Source organism: Hippopotamus amphibius, chromosome 4, assembly GCF_030028045.1.
Source record: "Hippopotamus amphibius kiboko isolate mHipAmp2 chromosome 4, mHipAmp2.hap2, whole genome shotgun sequence".
In the NCBI taxonomy this organism is placed as follows: domain Eukaryota; kingdom Metazoa; phylum Chordata; class Mammalia; order Artiodactyla; family Hippopotamidae; genus Hippopotamus; species Hippopotamus amphibius.
The window spans coordinates 55,172,889-55,197,069 of NC_080189.1; the positions used below are offsets into that span (position 1 = coordinate 55,172,889).

Consider the following 24,181-nt stretch of genomic DNA (forward strand, 5'->3'; position numbering starts at 1 on the left):
TTTGTTTGTTTTTGCCAAAGTAGACATTTAGAAAAACATCCATCTAATGAGATGGTATTCTTAAAAGTATTTCACTTCATTAGCATTTATTAAGTATCTTTAAGCCAGGACTGAACACAATATTCAAGCTATATTCTATAAGTTCCTGCTAGCAGGAACTCTGTCTTACTACTATATTCCTAGTGTCTTGTGCAACATGGTCCTACAGACACTAACGAGATAGTTTAATGAATGATGCCTCATTTTTACAGAAAACTATGTTTTTTATCACCCCACATTCGTGCAGCTATGTCTGTGTTCTCCAGCACACGCCCCTCCCCATCACTATCTCAACTTCTTGCTTTGCCTCCTGGCCAGTGGCCTGGAGCTGCCCTGAGGTCCCAGAGTGGAGCCACTGCTATTGCTGCCACCACCGCCACCATCACCCCCGCCACACTGCTGTACTGAGGAAAAGAAACGGACCTTCATGCCTGTGCACAGGATCGGTGGAGGCTCTGGCTCCCCCCTGCTGCTGCCTAGAAATGCGTGGGTGTTAATGTCCTGAGAGTAGGGTTCGAGTAAAATACAGGATACTCAATCAAATTTGAATTGCAGAGAAACAACAAATAACATTTTTAGTATAATTCTGTTACAAATATTGCATGGGACTTCTCTTTCCCCCTCTAAATCTAGCAACCCTACTTGGAGGGTGAACTTTGACCTAAGAGATGCAGCACAAGAGGGAGCTGGTAGATAAATTCTTCTCCCTTCATTTCCCCAAGATAGATTGTTCCAAAGTGCAATAATCCATGAAATATCCTAAAAGACCGAGCAGTTAACTGCATTTGTTCAAAAGCTATGGCAGCTCAGTAACACCCTCCTCCACTGTCTGCCTCACTTCCATCTTTTCCTCCCTTCTGCTTCCCAGAGATTGTGACCCCCAGTGAACTGGCAGCAAGTGAATGTTTCTTGTTTGTTTGTGGCAGGCTCTAGGAAGCCTAGGCTAGCACAATAATTTCGGTAGTGGATTCTTCAAACAGAAAATAAAACATGAAATAAACAATGATTTTCACAAAGTCAGGCACAGGGCCCTGCAGACTCAAATCCAGATTGGCTGAGAGCCTTGAGTGGCTACATCTCCCAGGGATAGATTCACTTTATAAATGTACAGTGATAGGTTGTTAAATCAGAATAGTAATTTATCACGACTGTGAGAAATAACAATGTCCTATAGGCAAAGATATCAGAATTGGGACTTCCCTGGTGGTTCAGGGAGCCAGGGTTCGATTCCGGGCTGGTTGGGGAACTAGATCCCACATGCATGCCACAACTAAGAGTCTGCATGCTGCAACTAATAAGCCCACATGCCACAATTAAACGTCCTGCATGCTGCAATGAAGATCCCATGTGCCACAACTTAGACCTGGTACAGCCAAAATAAATAAACATTAAAAAAAAAAAAAATACCAGTATTGCCTTAACCAAGTACATTCTATTCTTCAATCTGTTCTTTATAAGAATTCAAATTATAATCCAAAGGATGTTGGGATTTATTATGGGCTGAATTGTATCCCCTAAAATTCACATTGAAGTCCTAAGCTCTAGTACCTCAGAATGACTATATTTAGAGAAAGGGCCTTTAAAGAAGTAACTGAGGTAAAATGAAGTCATAGAGGTGGGCCCTAATATAGCATGACTGGTATCCTTATAAGAAGAGGAGATTAAGACACAGAGGGAAGACCATGTGATGACAAAGGGAGAAGCCAAGGAGAGAGGCCTTAGAATGAAACCAATCTTAGACACCTTGATCTTGGACTTCTAGCTTCCAGACTGTGAGGAAATAAAATTTCTGTTGTGTAAGCCACCCAGTCTGTGGTATTTGTTCCCACAGTCTTCAAAAACTAAAACACAGTTCATGGAATCAGAACAAATCAAGTTAGTTACAGAACTTGAATAATTAATGTCATTGGAATAAGCTTGTCCAATTAGTCCGGCTCCACAATAAAGACAGTTCTCTCCTGGGGGTACTTCACTGTAACCTCCCACCATGTAAACACAATAAATAGTTTTTAGTTCTAAAAGCTCAATAACATTTTCAGTTCATGGAACTATGAACTGGAACTATGTCATGAAACAAGCTTTGATCAGATAAAAGTCGCTTTTTATAAATTAATCTCATTTATTACCATTTCTTTAGTTTCTCCACTAAACATGAATAGCTGCTGCAGCTTCCTATTTCAAAATCACTTGCAATTTGGATTATTAGTACAATTTTCATTAGAATGGTTGACTTCAGAGGTAGCTGTTCTTTTATTTTCTGTTCCATGTACCGAGTACTTATTATCAAATTTACATTAATGATTGTTAGAAAGAAGTAATTTCTTTTTTATGCTTTGTTTCTTCAACAACCAACCTGAACGATTTTTTAAAACACTAAAATAGATTAAATTCCAGATTTTATATATTTCTTCTGTTACATAATTCCCCTACAGCCAACGTACTAAGACTATACTCTAATTACATTTCATGTGCTATAAAATTTTTCTGTTTAAAATAAATTACTCTGACTCAGAAAGGAATAACATTTACTTAAACATTTAGAACATCTGGCATTAGGTTAGCAACTACCAAATTCATATGTATTCTAAAATACTAATTAGAAACATTCTTAATTCATGCTAATGAATAATTATAATTTTACTAAATATTGCTAACTAGGCAGGGTGCAAACAAGTATCAGGAAAAAAGATCAGAAGAATATTATTTCTTAATATTACATTTATGTTAAAAATATATTTAGCTTTGCTACTTTTAAAAGTAAAAGTGGTGCATAGGTCAATAAATTATTAAAACTTGTAGTTAATCTGTAAGTCTACAGCCGCTTTTAAGAAACTGTAATTTGTAATTTAACAGAAATGTTAAATTCTGCTGAACTGTTAGCAGATTGAGGCATTTCTATTCTCTATGTATAATTACTCTCATACATTTCTCTACTATTAATTTATATTTTTGCTGAAATAATTTACCATTTCAATACTTAGCCATTTTACCCCTACATCCTTCTGTGTTCTGGTGTCATAAAAATGTCTCCTGTGCTCTTAACTTACAGCCTTCAAAAATCAATATTAAGGAAAAAAATCAATGAATAATGATTAAGCCTAAATCCATTACATAATTTAAACAGATAAAACTTTTAAAAAGCCTAAGCTTGATGCACTTAACAAGAAGAGAAACAAATAAATGCATTCAACATTATCACCAGTAAGAAAACAAAGGACATGGAAAAATTCACAAATGGAATATTTAGTGAGAGCCAATTTTACTGCAACTGCCAAAACAATACTAATGAAGATATACAACACACACCAGAGCAATGCCTCTCAACTTTTATGTGCATACTAATCGTCTGGGAATCTTGATAAAATGGAGACTCTGTAGGTCCACCACGGGGCCAGAACTTCCGTGTTCCTAATAAGTCCCTATGCAATACCTGTGCAGGTAGGCAAGCTCCACTTTAAGTGGAAAATTTTCCTTGGCAATCCCTCCTTTTTGTCCTTCCCCATCTTGAGATGCCAGGATGAGCACACAAAGGATAGCAAATCATCAGATTATCAGCTTTCCAACCACCATTTTAGGCTTGAGTGCCATTCTCACAGGATTCCACTGTGTTTATCCAAGTGGTTTCAGTCTCCTGCAGGATCTCCTCTCCATGTTAGCCTGGTCTGCAAATCTCCATGAGAAACACACATGCACAAAGGAATCTTTAGGATACCTCTAGGGTCGTGGAAGGGCTGGACAGTAATTAAAATATCTTTGTTTACAGATGACCAACAAACACATGAAAAGCTCAATATCACTAATAATTAGAGAAATGCAAATCAAAACCACAATGAGGTATCACCTCACACCAGTCAGAATAGCTATCATCAAAAAATCTAGAAACAATAAATGCTGGAGAGGGTGTGGAGAAAAGGGAACCCTCCTGCACTGCTGGTGGGAATGTAAACTGATACAACCACTATGGAGAACAGTATGGAGGTTCCTTAGAAAACTAAAAATAGAACTACCATATGATCCAGCAATCCTACTACTGGGCATATACCCTGAGAAAACCATAATTCAAAAAGATACATGTACCACAATGTTCACTGCAGCACTATTTACAATAGCCAGGACATGGAAGCAACCTAAATATCCATTGACAGATGAATGGATAAAGAAGATGTGGCACATATGTACAATGGAATATTAGTCATTAAAAAGGAGTTTTTTAATTAGCTCTCCAGAGGAGTCTGATGGACACTAAGTTTTGAGAAACACTGCTCTAGACACTATGCTGAGGGCTTGGGGTGTAAACCTGGGTATGTGACTCTCCTTGCTTTAACAAAATCTCAATCTAGTACGAAGTCTGCTGAGCCAATAAATACCATTAAATATGTGGTCAGTACAAAACCAGAATAACAAAGTGGCACCTAACATAGCAGAGCATGTAAAGAATGCTTCCTAGAGAAGGTCATGGGAGCTGAGTTTCATAATGAGTTGGACATCAGAAGACAGTCACAGGTACAACATATGCAAAGGTAATGCAGGATGAAGTTTGGCACCTGTGAAAAACTACAAGTAATTCAGTCAAGATGGCTTGAGTGTGGGGTGTTTGACAACTTCCATTCTGGTTGCTTCTTGCCTGCCAAAAAATAAAACAAAAACCATAAGAGCTAAAAAAAATTACAAAGTTAGATCTATTAACTTCTCAGTAATGAAACATTCTATGAAGAATTTCACTGATTTCACTTATGGAGGAAAGTCAAACATTTTTAACTGCTAGAAAGGGGAAGTTTATGGGAGTTGTGCTGACTAAGGATGGGAAATTGGTACTCTGGATATGGGACAGAATAAATATATAGGTCAGTACACAACTGGTTAAAATAAAACAAAAATCCTGTAATTCATTCATTAGGAAAATATCTTCAGTTAAGTGCAGTGAGGAGAGTCTGCCTTCCCAGGGCCAATGAGGTTTATGGACCCTTATCACCTTCAGTCTATTGTGCTAAATCACAAAAGTCAGTTGATATCTCCTGGGCAAGCTCCACTTCAAGTGGAAAATTTTCCTTAGCAATCCCCCCTCTTCATCCTTCCTTATCTTCAGATGCCAGGATGAGCACACAAAGGATAGCAAATCATCAGATTATGAGCTTTCCCAACCACCATCTTAGGCTTGGGTGCCATTCTCACAGGATTCCACTGTGTTTATCCAAGTGGTTTCAGTCTCCTCTTGATATAGTATACTTGGAATGTACAACAGCAATTAAGGTTATGTTAATAATATACTTGACACACCCTTTGCACTTTCTTGGGTTAATAGCAACCTTAGACCCACTGAACCACCCCCAGGTGTAAGGCATGAGAGGGGCTCTAAAAGCACCGCTGTAAAGATAAAAAACAAAAACAAAAAGAATGCTAAAACCCAAGCTAGGGAGTTTCAAGAAGGGGTAAGTGGTCAACAGTGTAAAATACTATAGACAAGTACACCAAAATGAGGACATGAATGTGTCCCCAAACTTTGACCACAAGTGTTGGTGACCTCAGTCAGGGCAGTTTCAGAGGACTGGGTTGAGCAAAGCAGAAGAATGAATGGAACTGAGGAAATATGGATTTGAAGTGCTCAATACTCTTTCAAAGAAGCTTGCTTTCTTTGGCTGTGATTCACATCAAGTGCTGCCAAGCCCAGTCTAGGTTCTCCATTTCTTTTTATTTGCAGGGCCAGAAATGTCATTCAGATCATCTTGCTTATTATGTGCCAAGTACCACTTTAGAAAACTATCATCTCATTCAGTGCTCTCACAGCAATCCTACTGAGGAGAAAAGTGGAAAAATTATGAGAAAAGTCTGGCTTGCATGGGTTTACTTGCTCTAGATTCACTGATTTGACTCGAAAGCCTTCTAACATCGTGTACAATGCCTTGATGGTTATTTAATTATCTGGGAGGGCCACGGAAGTACAGAAGAGGTAAGAGGCTGGGGAATGTAGGTGACACTGGCCACTTCTCTGGGGTGAGATAAACTGCTGAGCTTCCAACATTATCAGTCCATCATCCGTCGTTTCTGCATCCCACATCCATCTCTCGTCCCTCCACCCACCCAGCGCAAACTACCAAGACTGAGACACACATGTCGCAAAGGTAACACGCCACTGTTACATACCGAGGTCTTGCCCCGCTTTGCCCCTGGTATGCAAGCAAACCGAGCCGCTCCGAGTTTACGGGTGCAGATGAGGGTTTGGGGTAGTTTGGATCCCCGGGCTTCCGTAGGAGCCGGTGCTTCTGCAGCCTCTGCCCCCGCCCTTAGCAACGCGTTGGCTTGTTAACAACCTGCCAGCAGGCGGGCTGCGAGCTGCGCGGGTGGGCTGCCGCGGCGGGATGCTCGGGGCGTCGCGGTGGCCGAGTCCACGGCCGGACCCCCGGGACATTTAGGGACGCTAGTGGCTCTCAGGGGGCCTTCACCTCTCGGTGGCGGGGCCTCTTTCGGTCTCGCGGCTGCGGGCACCGTGTAGGACAGGAGGACCCCCCCACCCCCACCCGCCGCCCCCCACCCCTCACTCCTCCGCCACAGCCATGTCTACAGCGGAGGCCGCGGCGACGACCGAGGCCCGGGAACCCGGCAGCAGGATCAAGTCCAGCAGCCCCCGCCAAATCCCGGTGGTCGGGGTGGTGACGGAGGACGGGGAAGCGCAGGTACGGCCAGGCGTCTGTGCTGTGGAGGGTGTGAAGGCGGGGGCGGGGGTGAGATCTGGGGGCCGAGACGATGCCTGCGGGCAGCAAGGGCGGACGTGGGGGCCCGCGTGGAAAGCGGGGGAGCTCGCGGGACTGGGTTCCCCGCGCGAAGCTGAGCCCTCCGAGGGGAGTCGGCTGGCGTCAGCCAGCCTGTCTGGGGACTCGTGTCCCGAGGCCCTCCCGGAGCGTCCCAGGAAACTGAGGAGGCGAGGTTTGGAGGCTCTTCTTCGAAACGTGTGACCCCACGAAGGGTCTGAAAAGGAGGGAAGCATACTTAGCGAAAACGTGGATTTGATGACCACTTTGCTTGCGCTGGGCTTTTGTATGTAGATCCCTGTTATCGTGTGATGTCCTTGACGTAGGGGTAAATCCTCCCCTGTTTAAATTTGCTGCTACCAAAACCCGCACCCGGAGGGGAGGAAAATACTATTAAAATGAGAAATTAAGCAACGTTTCCACATGAACTCGGAAGACGGTTAGGAGTGCGTCGGAGAGAATTGGTATTGAATAGAATTGATTTATTTTATTGTGATTATATTTGGTTTTTAGTTTACTTTTTGTCACACAAAACTAATTTTTTTTTTTTCGAATTTCTGTTGAGAAATTTCACTTCAGGATCCAGGCTTGGATCTCCATTCCTAGTGGGGGTGTTTAGAAACTCCAAGGCCTTTGTTTCATTCTAGGGTTTCACGGCCAGAGAGCCTTGATCAGGCCTAAATTAACGTGAATTCTATGGAGGAATCCTGCTCTACCTCCTCACGCTGATGGCGTGGGGCCACTATGGGAATTCCTGTTGAGGCTTCACAGGTCTCAGGCTGCGTCAGGAACCTTGTCTCCTGCGTCCACATCCTGGAGCCTTGGAGAGTTCCTAAGGAACGGCGAGTTGACTGGGGACCTGTTCCATAGTGGGAATAGGGTTGTGCTCTCTGAAGATGGCCAGACATTTAACTCACGGAGCAACAGCACTTCTGAATGAGGAGGAGCGAGTGTTAGGGGAATTTACTTAATCAGTTTTGTGGAAGTATTCCAATCCAGGGAGACAATTTTGAGGAACAACAGCTGTCCCTTCACTCTGAAGACTGCAAGGGGGCTCAACACACTGCTGTTCTCCCAGGCACGGGGCAGAAATGACAAGTAGGTGAATTTGGCATCTGATGGCTCTCATTCTTCCTTTTCTTGGTATTTAAAAAAGGCGGAGGGGTGGGGAGGCGCAAGGTTATAGGAGGCAGGCAAGAGGGGGTTAGAAAGAAGAAGAAAAAAGGGGAAATATTTTTAACAGGCCGTTGCCAAAATAGTCCATATATAATGCAGAACAAGTATACCTGTGTATATGTGTGTTTATTTTCTCCCTTCCCCTTTTCTTTCATTACTACCTTTTCTTACAGGGCCTAGGATTCTCCTCCAGGAAGAAATCAATTTGTGTTAATTAAAATCCTACCCTGTCAATAACTGCTTCTAGGGGTATTAACATTTTTTATAGTACTGAAGAAAAAGGCAGTTTCTACCAAAAGAAATGAAATCAAATAAAAACATCTTAGAGCTGGGAGAAATGGTCACTCAGCCTTCCTGGGTTTTGTTTGTGGTGGTTTTTACAAATGAGGACCCTAAGGCCATGAGAAGTTAACTGAGAGTTACTCAGTTTCTTTACTGGGAGTGGAGTCTAGTGCTCTCTGCCACTTAAAATGATAACCTTTTAGATCTCTGCCTTGGAACTCTAAATGTTTCCACTCTTTTCAAATCTTTCCATATTTGCAACCTCCTCTTTCTACAGTGACAGTACAGTATATCCTAGTAGCTAAAGATGAGAATGTGGAGTCTACCTCAGTTGATTAAACCAGCTTCATAATTTGCTTGAGAAATCACAGATTGTTCACCCTTTGTCTATTTCCTCTTTATTTTAATGTTGTTCCTCTCATAAGGAATCAGAAGCTCTCTGGAGCAGTGGTTATTCAAAATTTAATGTCCATTGGGAGCACCTGGGGAACTTATTAAACTATATAGATTCTAATTCTGTAGGTCTGGGTTGGAGCCCTGGATTCTGCTTTTCTAACAGATTTTCAGGTGATGCCATTGCTACTGGTTGCAGTACCCCATTTCCCACTCAGAGTAGCAATACTTAGTGTATCATGGCTGCAGTATTGGTATGTACAGTGTGACAGTTTCACAGCAGCTAACTCCTGGAAAGCGATAGGACAGGGTTTTATATGGACTTATTATAAAACAAACTAAACATTAACAATAAAAATTCCAGCCCTCCCCCTGCCAGGTCAGATGATGTGGTACCAAATGGGGCTTTAAAAGAATTACTTGCTTTCCTTTTCTGTCGCCACAATGCCTCAGTCAATCCTGGATTAATGTCACGTCTTTTGGGCCGCACCTCTTCCTCTTTTCCCACTCCACTTTACCATCCTCCTTGCTCCCTCTGAGTCCCACCTGTTCTTTCTTTCAGGCTTCCACAGTAGCTCCTTATTGCTTCCCTCACCTAATATCATTACATTGACCAGATCACTCAACCCTCTAGGCCTGTTCCCTTTTCTGTAAAATAAGCCTGTACTAGATGAGCATTCTCCAAATTCAGGTGACCATCACAATCAGCTGAGGAGCTTTAAAAAGATAAAATTGTACATAGCTGGGTCCTTCCCTAGATTTCCTTAATCATAATCCCCAGTGTGGCACCTGGGACTCTTAAAAAGCTTCTTTAAGTGATTTTTAGCCTCAGAACCAGTGAACTAGATGGTATCTAAAGTCTCTGCCATCCTCAAAGTGCCTCAGGTCCACTTCTTGTCCTGTATGCAAGGTTTCCCAATGCATAATCTGTACTTTATCTGTACCATGCACTCTGCTTAGTGCCACCTCCATGAGGGCAGAAACCTTCTGTGGTTTTTTTTTTTTTCGGTAGTGTCCTCTATTATCCCCTAGTAGCGCCCAGCACAACACCTGGTACACAGGAGGGGATATTAAATATGTATTGAATGAATGCCCTCCCCTCTCTTCTGAATTTAAAATCTCACCCTACCTTCAGATTCTACCTCTCCACCATAAATTATCCCCCAATAGGACGTACTTCCCATTCATTTTCACTCTCACAGAGGGCCTCAGTTTCAACAACAGGGATAATAATGCTATCTTCATATGGTATATTTGAGGATTAAGATATAAAGTACCAGACACATAAATGGACCACAATGAAAGTTCCGTTCCCTATAACCAAGTATCAAAGGGGCAGGATTTTCCCCCTTTGAAACGTTCCTTGGTAAAGTGGGAAAATAAGTTCATTCTATAACTTGAAGTAAGTGGAGGTCTAATTTTCTTCAAAGCAGTATATTAAGCTTTTGATCTTAAAAGGTTTTGTTAAATGTTTTTACAGTTTCTCCATAAACATCTTATGATGATAATAACAGCAATTATTTTTATATTTATATCTGTATGTTCTCTCTTGCTTCTACACTCTGCTTGTGTTCCAATTATTACTTTATGCCTGTGATTTAGAAATCTGCCCCAAATTTAACTCATCTGCAGCCTCCACACAAGCCTCTTCCTCCAGCGTCCCTGATTCAGCAAATGGTGCCGCCACTGATGTCATTCCTCCAGCCGGTCAGTCATCCTTACCTTTTCCTTCTCTTTCCCACAAAATCAAATCACTCATTAGGTCCTGCTGATTCTGCCTCCTTGATGCTTTTCATTCCATTCATTGTTGTGTATCCCGGTTGCCACTGCCTTAGTCAAGGCCTGAAGTCACAGACTGGTCTCCCACCTCCACTCTAGATCTTTCAGGTTCAGTCTCTACTCAGCAGAAAGAATTATCTTTTTTATTGTTACATTCCTCTGGTTTTAACCTGTGGAAATCAATGAAGACCACCCTAATGAGAATGAACAGGGGCTGTTTATTCAGAGCTTGCTATAGAAAGTCAGCCAGCATTACTTACATTTGGCAGAGACTCCAGAGCAGGCAGAGAAGCTTTACAGTGAATAAAAGGAAGCCTTCTGATTTGCTCTGGTTGGAGGTTGTTGTCTTGGGGAAGCTGGAAGTGAGCTAGCTAGAAGCAAGGCATCCTGTGTGATTGATTTGAGAACCATAGTTGGCTTTTTCTGGTTCACCCTGAGTCGCCAATTGGGGCAAAAAATAGGGACTCTGACAATCATTGACAAAATACTGCCTTGTCTGAGCCAATCGCTGCAGAAGTTGTAGTTTGACTCCCCAGATTGGTTGCTACAGAGGTTGTAGGACAGATTTCTGTTGCCAGATATAGTCTGGCCTTTGTCTGTTTTTATATCCAGTCTCTCAAACCATGCAATACCTTCTGACAATCATTAGCATAGTATGCAAGGCCCTCTGTAAAATGGGGTTAATAATAGTATCTGCTTCATAGAATTCAGTTAGGAAGTTCATTTAGGGCCTACAGCCGTACCTGGAAATAGACACTGTCTACTCAGTTTTAGCTATCACCATTAGTGTTATTTTCACCATTATTATTCCTCATGGTTTGACCTCTACTTACTTGATCAGCATCATCTGTAGCTACTATCCCCTGTACTATCTTCTCCAGCCTACCGAATGACTCATCAGTCCTCTAAATGCCATGTTTTCTCTCGTCTCCGGTCCTTCACACGTGCTGCTTCCTTTGCTCCATCTCTCAAACCTTCACTTCATCTCACGAATCCTACTCAGTCTCACTTCTGCCTGCAGATGACTTCTTTCAGAAGCTGTCCCAGATCGCCATCCCTCCGCCCCATGCCATTCTGTCCCCCTCATATAGTTCCGGAGTACACCTCTCGGCATTCATAAAGCATTTTGTAGCGTATTATCTGTATTACCTGCATCTCATGCCACATTGATAGGTACTTTAAGTCAGGGCAGTGTGTCCCCCACACCTAGCACAACTTCTGAAATGTAGCAGCTGCTTATAAATGTTTATAGAAGGAGGGAAAGGCTGAGGGAGGGAGGGAGAGGGAAACATCTTAAAAATATAACATGCTTTCCAAGGAAAACACAGAGTAACGTGAAGTAATAATATAAGATAAATTTAAGATAATACAAGATAAATCTATGCTTTAATCTTTACTACTCTCTTAAAATTATACGTGGTCATTTGGGGGGAAAATTCTGATAATACATACAGGTATTAAAAAGAAAATTCTGAGCTGATATTTCATTTCAATATTTTTTCTAACCCACACAGCCAGTATCGCAGAAAGTCAGAAAATAAAAGCTCACTATATATATTTCTCTTAGAACACAGGAAGAAAAAGGACAACTGAGGCAGTGGTAGATGGCACTGTTAAATGCCAAAATCTTAAAAGGCAAAATTCTATTTATCAAAAATTTTTGTAACAGTAAATTTAATAATAATTTAAGCAGTTTAACAGTAAGATGTAGCAATTGTAATGGTAATCATAATACCAAGGACAAATAAGTATATAGTAAATCCTTTCTGATAATTTTTAAAGTAAAAATTATATTGAGTAAACAAACTCACTTATTCTGCAGACTTAAAGTTAGAATGCTTAACTGAAAAATTTTTGAAAGACATTTCTTGAGATCAGAACATATGAGTTTGCAATTGTGAAAGGAAAGGAAGTTCTAGACCTAAGAGGCAATGGAATAATGACTATGTAGAAAGCTGACTATATAGAAATACGGAAAGGTATGTATTATATATTTAAAAATCAGAATATACAGTGGTGTTAACACTAAGTGAAATTATGTATTTATACATGTAAACAAAAACAGAAAATATAATATAAAAATATGTATATAAAACAAAATATATAAAAATAAAAAGATGTATTTTGATGATATGAATAAGATTTTTTTTCTTTTTAAATATTTTTTATATCATCACCACACCATCTTTTCAAACAGTTATTTTAGAGTAGAAATAAGTGTGAAAGCAGAACAGATGGGAAGAAGGAAACGAGAGACTGGGATAGTTTAACTTACCTAATAGGAGTAAGCAATATTGATATAACACTTGAATTAAAGAAAACACCATGCAGCAAAGCATTAATCCCCAAGATAGATATAGCCAAAACTGCATTCAGAATTTGGACATTACTGTATTATCATAAGTACTTAAACTTTGGATGATAACACCTTCTATTTCCTTCTCCATTTACCTACAAATAAGTTATATATGTCACACCCAGTGTTTGGTGCTGAGGATGCCAGAAGACAAAAGTCTTTGCCGTCAAGTAAACTTTGGGATAGGGGATAAGGATGTAAATGATTTTAGAATAAGATGATGGGAATTGTAATGACTATACCTTCAGGGTTCTGTGGGAGTACACAGGAGGTACATTTGTTGTATCCTTTTTCCTCTCTTGGGGAGGTGACACCTGAACTGTGTCTTAAAGGACCTGTGGGGGTTAACCAAGGAGAGGGATAGGATTGTAACAACTAAATGAAAACAGAGGAGGGCTGTGAAGGGCATTAATGGAGAGTCATTGAATGATTCAGATGTGTTGTGTTCAGATTTGAGTTTTATTGTTCTGACCAGAGGGTAGAGGACAGTGTTGAAGGGTGCAAGACTAGAGGTGGGGAGAACAAACAGCAGGAAGCCTTCACAACTGAGTGAGAAATAAGAACTGAATAAATCATTAAGATGGAGTGGGCTGGACACTATAAAGCTCTTAGAGGAAAACACAGGCAGAACACTCTGACGTAAATTACAGCCAGATCTTTTTCGATCCACTGCCTAGAGTAATAAAAATAAAAACAAACAAATGGGGCCTAATTAAACTTAAAAGCTTTTGCACAGCAAAGGAAACCATAAACAAGACGAAAAGACAACCCTCAAAACGGGAGAAAATATTTGCAAACAAAGTAACTGACCAAGGATTAATCTCCAAAATATAAAAACAACTCATGAAGCTCAATATCAAAAAAACAAACAACCCAATCAAAAAGTGGGCAGAAGAGGAAAAGATGGCGGCGAAGTAGAGAGACGTGGAGTGCATCCCTCCCCACAGATGCATTGGGAATGCACTGAAGGACGCAGTAATTCTCACAGAGAACCAGCTGAACACCAGCAGACGGCCTCGGACACCGGATGGGACTGCGGGGAGCCCGACATAGCCGGTAGGGAGGCATCTACGAGGGCTCAAAGAGGGTGAAGCGGCGGAGCTGTGGCAGACGGGAGGGAGTGAGAAACATTCGGAGGGTCCGCAGCGCAGCTCAGCGTTCCCGGACCAAGCCATCGATCCGCGGCTGAACGGAGGGTCCAGGAGCGGGAGTGTGGGAGCAGGAGAGCTGGTTCAGTGTGGGAAACATTGTTGCCGGTAGGGTGACGGACCGAGAGGACAGGAGGGAGGAGGCCCGCGGAGAGGAGTGCCCGTTCCTGAGAGCTGCCCGGCCATGATGGCGGCTGGAGGCTGCAGGCTCACTGGCGGCTGGGAGGAGCCACGCGCATAGCCTCTCTCTCTCTTTCTGCGCCTCTGCAACAGGCAGTGGAGAGACGCCCTGCGGGCCACCTAAGGCGCTCAGGGATAACAAGTACCCTCAGGCACTCGGGTGGGGCTAGATTAAAACCCCTTGCAACGCCAGCAGCAGGGAGGCTGCCGAGAGAAAAAAAAAAAAAAAAGAAAAGAAAAGAAAAAAACCCCCGAGAGAGGCCCAACTCTAAGACTTTCTGTTTACGCCTGAGCCACCAGTGCCCTCTGCAACAGGCACCTCCAAGCCTGACTGAGACATCAGTGCGCCACTGCTCACTCCCTCCCAGGAGAAGGAGCCACTGTTGTACCCTCTCCCTCCCCACACACCGACGCTTACAGACGAACAATAAAGGAACCTCTGCTGGTCACAGAATAACGCAAAAAAACCCAAGGACAAGCAACCCCAAAAGTTTGGACAACCATGAGGAAACAAAGAAACACCATGCAGGCAAAGGAGCAAGAAAAAAACCCACAAGACCAAATAAATGAGGAGGAAATAGGAAAAATGCCTGAAAAGGAATTTAGAGTAATGATAGTAAAAATGATACAAAATCTCGATAACAAAATAGAGAAAGTACAAGAAACAGTTCATAAGAACTCAGAAAAACAAACAGCAATGGATAACAAAATAACTGAAATTAAAAATACTCTAGATGCTATAACCAGCAGAATGACTGAGGCAGAAGAACGAATAAGTGAGTTGGAAGATAGAATGGGGGAAATAACTGCCACAGAGCAGGAAAAAGAAAAAATAATAAAAAGATTAGAAGACAGTCTCAGAGACCTCACTGATAACATTAAGCGTACCAACATTCGAATTATAGGCATCCCAGAAGAAGAAGAAAACAAGAAAGGGTCTGAGAAAATATTTGAAGAGGTTATAGTGGAAAACTTCCCCAACATGGGAAAGGAAATAATTCACCAAGTCCAAGAAGCACAGAGAGTCCCATACAGAATAAACCCAAGGAGAAATACACCGAGACACATATTAATCAAACTAACGACAACTAAACACAAAGAAAAAATATTAAAAGCAGCAAGAGAAAAGCAACAGACAACATATAAGGGAAAACCCATCAGGATAACAGCTGACCTTTCCACAGAAACTCTGCAGGCCAGAAGGGAATGGCAGGATATCCTGAAAGTCCTGAAAGAGAGAAACCTACAGCCAAGAATACTCTACCCAGCAAGAATCTCATTCAGATTTGAGGGAGAAATCAAAAGCTTTCCAGACAAGCAAAAGTTAAGAGAATTCAGCACCACCAAACCAGCCTTACAACAAGTGCTAAAGGAACTTCTCTAAGTAGGAAACACAAGAAAAGGAAAACACCTACAAATACAAACTCAAAACAATTAAGAAAATGGTAATTGGAACACACATGTCAATAATCACCTTAAATGTAAATGGATTAAATGCTCCAACCAAAAGACACAGACTGGCTGAATGGATACAAAAACAAGACCCTTCTATATGCTGCCTACAAGAAACCCACTTCAGACCAAGGGATACATATAGACTGAAAGTAAAGGGATGGAAAAAGATATTCCATGCAAATGGAAGTCAAAAGAAAGCTGGAGTAGCAATACTCATATCAGACAAATTAGACTTGAAAGTAAAGACTATTAAAAGAGACAAGGAAAGACACTCCATAATGATCAAGGGATCCATCCAAGAAGAACAGATCACAATGGTAAATATCTATGCCGCCAATATAGGAGCACCTCAATACATAAGGCAAATGCTAACAGCTATAAAAGGGGACATCGACAGGAACACAATAATAGTGGGAGACTTGAACACCCCACTTACATCAATGGACAGATCATCCAAACAGAAAATAAATAAAGACACACAAGCTTTAAATGACACATTAGACCATCTCGACTTAATTGATATTTATAGGACATTCCATCCAAAAACGACAGAATACACGTTCTTCTCAAGTGCACACGGAACATTTTCCAGGATAGATCACATCTTGGGTCACAAATCAAACCTCAGCAAATTCAAGAAAATTGAAATCATATCAAGCATCTTCTCAGACCACAACGCCATGAGACTAGATATCAATTACAGGAAAAAAACTGCAAAAAAGACAAACACATGGAGGCTAAACAATTCACTCTTAAACAACCAAGGAATCACTACAGAAATCAAAGAGGAAATCAAAAAATATCTAGAAACAAATGACAATGAAAACACAACAACCCAAAACCTATGGGATGCAGCAAAAGCAGTTCTAAGAGGGAAGTTTATAGCAATACAGTCCTACCTTAAGAAACAAGAAAATGATCGAATAAACAACCTAACCTTACACCTAAAACAACTAGAGAAAGAAGAACAAAGAAACCCTAAAGTGAGCAGAAGAAAAGAAATCATAAAGATCAGAGCAGAAATAAATGAAAAAGAAAGGAAAGAAACCATAAGAAAAATAAATAAGACTAAAAGCTGGTTCTTTGAGAAGATTAACAAAATTGATAAACCATTAGCCAGACTCATCAAGAAAAAAAGGGAGAAGATGCAAATCAACAGAATTAGAAATGAAAAAGGAGAAGTCACAACGGACACCTCAGAAATACAAAAGATCATGAGAGACTACTACAAGCAACTATATGCCAATCAATTGGATAACCTGGAAGAAATGGATACATTCTTAGAAAAATACAATCTTCCAAGACTGAACCAGGAAGAAATAGAAACCATGAACAGACCAATCACAAGTACGGAAATTGAGGCAGTGATTAAAAATCTCCCAACACACAAAAGCCCAGGACCAGATGGGTTCACAGGCGAATTCTATCAAACATTTCGAGAAGAGTTAACACCTATCCTTCTCAAACTCTTCCAAAATATTGCAGAAGGCGGAGCACTCCCAAACTCATTCTACGAGGCTACCATCATCCTGATACCAAAACCAGGCAAAGATATCACAAAAAAAGAAAACTATAGACCAATATCACTGATGAATATAGATGCAAAAATCCTCAACAAAATACTAGCTAACAGACTGCAACAGCGCATTAAAAAAATCATACACCATGATCAAGTGGGGTTTATCCCTGGGATGCAAGGATTCTTCAATATACGCAAATCAATCAATGTGATACATCATATCAACAAATTGAAGGATAAAAACCATATGATCATTTCAATAGATGCAGAAAAAGCTTTTGACAAAGTTCAACATCCATTTATGATCAAAGCTCTCCAGAAAATGGGCATAGAAGGAAATTACCTCAACATAATAAAAGCCATATATGAAAAACCAAAAGCCAACATCGTTCTCAATGGGGAAAAACTGGAAGAATTCCCTCTAAGAACAGGAACAAGACAAGGGTGTCCACTCTCACCACTATTATTCAACATAGTTTTGGAAGTTTTAGCCACAGCAATCAGAGAAGAAAAAGAAATAAAAGGAATCCAAATTGGAAAAGAAGAAGTAAAATTGTCACTCTTTGCAGATGACATGATATTATATATAGAAAACCCTAAAGACTCTACCAGAAAACTGCTAGCACTAATTGATGAGTTTAGTCAAGTAGCAGGATACAAAATTAATGCACAGAAATCTCTTGCATTCCTATACACTAACAACAGAAGAGCAGAAAGAGAAATTAAGGAAACTCTCCCATTCACCATTGCAACCAAAAGAATCAAATACCTAGGAATAAACCTGCCTAAGGAGGCAAAAGATCTGTATGCAGAAAACTTTAAGACATTGATGAAAGAAATCAAAGACGACACACACAGATGGAGGGACATACCATGTTCCTGGATTGGAAGAATCAACATCGTGAAAATGTCTGTACTACCCAAAGCAATTTACAGATTCAATGCAATCCCGATCAAATTACCAATGGCATTTTTCACAGAACTAGAGCAAGAAATCTTACGATTTGTATGGAAACGCAAAAGACCCCGAATAGCCAAAGCAATCTTGAGAAGGGAAAATGGAGTTGGTGGAATCAGGCTTCCTGACTTCAAACTATACTACAAGGCCATAGTGATCAAGACAGTATGGTACTGGCACAAAAATAGAAAGGAAGATCAATGGAATAGAATAGAGAACTCAGAAGTAAGCCCAAACACATATGGGCACCTTATCTTTGACAAAGGAGGCAAGAATATACAATGGAAAAAAGACAGCCTCTTCCATAAGTGGTGCTGGGAGAACTGGGCAGCAACATGCAAAAGAATGAAATTAGAACACTTCCTAACACCATACACAAAAGTAAACTCCAAATGGATTAAAGACCTACATGTAAGGCCAGACACTATAAAACTCCTAGAGGAAAACATAGGCAGAACACTATATGACATCCATCAAAGCGCCATCCTTTTTGACCCACCTCCTAGAATCATGGAAATAAAATCAAGAATAAATGAATGGGACCTCATGAAACTTAAAAGCTTTTGCACAGCAAAAGAAACCATAAACAAGACTAAAAGGCAACCCTCAGAGTGGGAAAAAATAATTGCCTATGAAACAACGGACAAAGGATTAACCTCCAAAATATACAAGCAGCTCATGAAGCTTAATACCAAAAAAGCAAATAACCCAATCCACAAATGGGCAGAAGACCTAAATAGACATTTCTCCAAAGAAGACATACAGATGGCCAACAAACACATGAAAAGATGCTCCACATCACTAATCATCAGAGAAATGCAAGTCAAAGCCACAATGAGGTATCACCTCACACCAGTCAGAATGGCCATCATCACAAAGTCTGGAAACAACAAATGTTGGAGAGGGTGTGGAGAAAAAGGAACTCTCCTGCACTGTTGGTGGGACTGTAAATTGGTACAGCCACTATGGAAAACAATTTGGAGGTTCCTTAAAAAACTACAAATAGAACTACCATATGATCCAGTAATCCCACTACTGGGCATATACCCAAAGAAAACCATAATCCCAAAAGAAACTTGTACCATCATGTTTATTGCAGCACTATTTACAATAGCCAGGACATGGAAGCAACCTAAATGCCCATCAACAAATGAATGGATACAGAAGATGTGGCATATATATACAATGGAATAGTACTCAGCTATAAAAAGGGATGAGATGGAGCTATATGTAATGAGGTGGATAGAACTACAGTCTGTCATACAGATTGAAGTAAGTCAGAAAGAGAAGGACAAATATTGTATGCTAACTCACATATACGGAATCTAAAAATGGTACTGTTGGACTCAGTGACCAGAACAAGGATGCAGATACAGAAAATGGACTGGAGAACTCGAGGTATGGGAGGGGGCGGGGGGTGAAGGGGAAACTGAGATGAAGCGAGAGAGTAACACAGACATATATATACTACCAACTGTAAAATAGTCAGTGGGAAGTTGTTGTATAATAAAGGGAGTCCAACTCGAGGATGGAAGATGCCTTTGAGGACTGGGGCGGGGAGGGTGGGGGGGGGCGCGTCAAGGAAGGGAGGGAAGATGGGGATATGTGTATAAAAACGGATAATTGAACCTGGTGTACCCCCCCAAAAAATAAATAAATAAATTAAAAAAAAAAAAAAAATGTGGGCAGAAGACCAAATAGACATTTCTCCAAAGAAGACATACAGATGGCCAAGAGGCACATGAAAACTGCTCAACATCACTAATTATTAGAGAAATGCAAATCAAAACTACAATGAGGTATTACCTCACACCGGTCAGAATGGCCATCATCAAAAAATCTACAGACAATAAGTGCTGAAGAGGGTGCAGAGAAAAGGGAACCCTCCTACACTGCTGATGGGAATGTAAACTGCCTCAGCCACTATGAGGAACAATATGGAGGTTCCTTAAGAAATTAAAAATAGAGCAGCCATACGATCCAGCAATCCAATTACTGGGCATATATCTGCAGAAAATCATAATTTGAAAGGATGCATGCACCAAATGTTCATTGCAGCACTATTTGCAATAGTGGACAGGGAAGCAACCTAAATGTCCATGGACAGAGGAGTGGATAAAGAAGATATGGTACATATATACAGTGGAATATTACTCAGCCATAAAAGGAACGAAATAATGCCATTTGCAGCAACATGGATGAACCTAGAGATTAGCATACAGAGTGAAGTAAGTCAGAAGAGAAAAATAAATATCGTATAATATCGCTTATACTGTATGTGGAAGCTAGGAAAATGATACAGATAAACTTATTTGCAAAGTAGAAATAGAGCCACAGATGTGAAAAACAAACTTATGGTTACCAATGGGAAGAGGGGGAGGGCGGGATGAATTGGGAGATTGGGATTGACATATATACATGACTATATATAAAATAGATAACTAATGAGAACCTACTTTATAGCACAGGGAACTCTACTTAATGCTCTTTGGGTGACCTAAATGAAAAGGAAATCTAAAAAAAGAGAGGATATATGTATATGTATAACTGATTCACTTTGTTGTACAGCAGAAACTAACACAACATTGTAAAGCAACTATACTCCAATAAAATTTAAAAAAAAAAAGATGGAGTGGGTTCAAGAAATATTTAAGATGTACAGTCTGTAGAACTTGGCAGTTCCTGTTTTCTAATATGGGTGACATAAGGCTGCTGGGAGAGGGGATACCTAGTTCAGGAAGGCGCTCTCCTACATGTAGTTTAGAAGCTAGTCTTATGCATATCTGCATGGGCAAACTCAGTGTAATGTGTATGCATGAGATGTGTAATCTGTATGAATGAGATCATTTTATTTTCCAAAGCATGTAAGTGCTATTATTCCAATGCTCTCTTGGGCCTTTCGGGACTAATGAAATTTAAAGACATTAAAATTGTCAGATAATACTACAATTCAAGAGTTTTTTTTTCCACTCCAAAATTTATTTACTCCTGTAAGTCTCATCTGCTTTTCATTCTCCCCTCACTTTTTGCCATAAGATATTTTTAAGTCGCTAAGAGATAATACCATATAAAAAGTGTGTTTTGCAGGGGGTGAAGGGGAAGCTGAGACGAAGTGAGAGAGTAGCATAGACATATATATACTACCAACTGTAAAATAGATAGCTAGTGGGAAGTTGCTGTATAACAAAGGGAGTTTAACTCGAGGATGGATGATGCCTTAGAGGACTGGGACGGGGAGAGTGGAGGGGAGTCGAGGGAGGGAGGGAATATGGGGATATGTGTATAAAAACAGATGATTGAACCTGGTGTACCCCCCAAAAAAATAAAAAATAAATAAATAAGTAAATAAAAAGAATAAAATAAATAATAAATAAATTTAAAAAAAAACAGATGATTGAACTTGGTGTACCTCAAAAATAAATTTAAAAAATGAAAAATAAAATAAAATAGAAATAAGAACAACAAAAAAAAGTGTGTTTAATGTGATTTCTTGATTCTCATGACATAGAATACTATGAGTTGTATGTTTTTTAGGGTGCTTTCAAGTCTATGGACCTAAGTCGTGTCATCAAACTCATCGAAGAGACTGGTAAAGTAAGTTGTGAGAGAAAGTTTCTCTATTTCACTTAGAAAATGTGATTTCCCTGAAAGGTAACATATATTCCCCTAAATATAAGTCTTATTTCTCTCCTTTTGTTGAAAACATTTCAAATAGTATATGTTTTATGTTTAAGAACTATTAAATTTAGTATGAATATATTTAAACTGGTAGGGAGACTGGAAAAGAATAGATTTGGTTTCATGGGATGGACAAATCCATGGTGGATATAAACAGAAGAAATCATAAGAGTAGAGAAAGACTTATCTAGCCTCTATTCATAGCTTATTACCAAGTAGGATATGGGCACAAGGGTAGAAAAAGTGTATCACGATATAGTACTTAAAAATTTTCTGGTAAGAAATCAGGATATGTACATACTCATACACGATCATAAGTAATTTATTTTGAGAGCACTCTTATACAGAATGTAATGGAAATAAAGATATAAGACTCAAAATTGAAAGTTTAGGCATTGGGAGAAAGGATAATAAATGCATATGCATACGTGTTTATATGACACTCTCCTGATGTTACCTAAGAATTGAGTGAATGCCTACAAAGCCAATATACACTATAAATTTACTACAGGATGAAGACTTCATACTTTGAATAAGTGGGAAATGGGCTGACCATTGTATAGTGGATCAAAACAATGTTCTGTGATTAGCAGGTGCAAAACTTTAGTCATTATTTTAACATTTTTTAGTTTCTACATTTTTACACACAAGAATAAAGCACAATAAAAATAATTTCTAAGAATAATTTATCTTTTATTGGCTATGATTGTTGTGAAAGTTATTTTTAATTGTGAATATATCTGCAGTTTTTAAAAAAAGCTCAACTAGGTAGAGCTCCTAATAGCTGTTAAATAAGGGTAGGCAAAATGTGTGTGTGTGTGTGTGTGTATGCCACAGTTTCTCACAAAAGGACAAAAGTGATTCAGTCATGAAAATACTATATTACTATAAAGAGTTTTGCTTTGCTTTACTTTGTTTTGTTTTAATTGGCTGAAGATGTTTAGTTTGAGCCATTACATTGGGCATATTTTAGAGGTTAAAAATACAATTTCTGGAGTCAGATTGTCAAATTTGACTTCTTATAGCACCATTTATTAGCTGTGTGATTTTGGGTAGTACTTAGTGTTTCAGCTTGAGTTTTCTATTACGAAAAAGAAGGATAATATAAGTACCTTGCTAATAGGGTTATTTTGAAGATTAATGAAATGATATATATATACATTGCTTAAATAGTACATAGCATAGAAAAATGCTCAACATACTTCAGGTATTGTTAATATTATTTCTGGAAACAATTACTGCTTTTATATTAACCTAGTTTCGATCTGCAATTTCCTATTCAAATATAAGTGGTAGTTTATTTTTACCTTGACTGTTTTATGAAACATTTTTTACAGTTTACATTATAACATAGTAATTTAAGAATTACTTGATAATGTGTCCAGTTTCTTTTTACATTAAGAAAAAAACTTTAAATCTCAACAGAATTAATAACAAAAGAACTAAAATAGATAATTTGTTTTAGGATGATTTAGAAGAAAAACAACTTAAATCTGTCAAGAAAGTGGTGCAGTGTTATCAGAATGGACTTGTATCCTTTACTTATATGTGTATGTTTGTTTTGTTTATCCTGAAATGAGAGATTTTTATTAGAAAACGTATTAGTTTCCTATTTTCTGCTGTAACAAATTACCACAAACTTAGCACCTTAAAACCACATACATTTCTTGTTTTACAGTTCTGGGGGTCTCCCTGGGCTAAAGGCAAGGTGTTGGCAAGGCTGGTTCTTTCTGAAGGCTCTCAGAGAGAATCTGCTCCCTTGCCTCTGCCAGCTTGTGGAGGCAGCTTGCATTCCTCGGCTCCCTGGGCCCTTCCTTGAAGAAACGTCACTCGCAGCTCTGCTTTTGTCACCACGTCTCCTTTCTTGACCCTCTTCTGCCTCTCCTCTCTTTGTAAGGACTCTGTGATTACATAGGGCCTATCTGGATGATCTCAGATAGCTTTCCCATCTCAAGACTTTTAACCTAATCACATCTGAAAAGTCCCTTTGCCATGTAAGGAAGGTAACATTCACAAGTTCTAGGGATTAGGACAGGCCATTATTCAATTTACCACAGAAAATATCTAACATTTGGTGTTTTTTTACAAAATTATATTTTTATCAGAGAATATAAAATTGAAGAAACAGTATAATGCAATATTAACTGTGCAGATAGTGTCAGTTTCTACAGACGCAGAGAGACAATGGATGTAGTTTGCAGGGCTGAGTCAGTCTTGTTTTTACCAATTTACTTGAGTATTTGCACTGTTGATAAGCTTCTTAACTTTTCCACTCTTGTAAAATAGGGATAACAGTCCCTATTGAGGTCACTAGGAAAATTAGATGAGATAATGTACGAGCAAGTTCTTGATAATCTGCAAAACATTCTATGAACATGTTATCCCCAATGAATATACCACCCTGATCAGAATATGTAGAAACCAGTGTGTCTCAAAGCTGTCTGTGCTTAAGAACCAGTTTGCTGCTGGGTT

General features: G+C 39.6%; 1 protein-coding gene across 3 annotated transcripts in view; it reads left to right on the top strand.

Moving 5' to 3' along the window:
• The first annotated feature begins 6,582 nt into the window (after window positions 1-6,582).
• Window positions 6,583-24,181, top strand: part of CFAP69 (cilia and flagella associated protein 69) — a 58,853-nt gene continuing 41,254 nt past the window's right edge. For all 3 annotated transcript variants that reach the window (XM_057732150.1, XM_057732153.1, XM_057732151.1), the window contains exons 1-3: window positions 6,583-6,710; window positions 21,566-21,625; window positions 23,175-23,240. In XM_057732150.1, coding sequence (XP_057588133.1) covers window positions 6,591-6,710; window positions 21,566-21,625; window positions 23,175-23,240 — 246 coding nt within the window. In that variant the 5' untranslated portion in view covers window positions 6,583-6,590. The remainder of the gene's footprint in view (window positions 6,711-21,565; window positions 21,626-23,174; window positions 23,241-24,181) is intronic.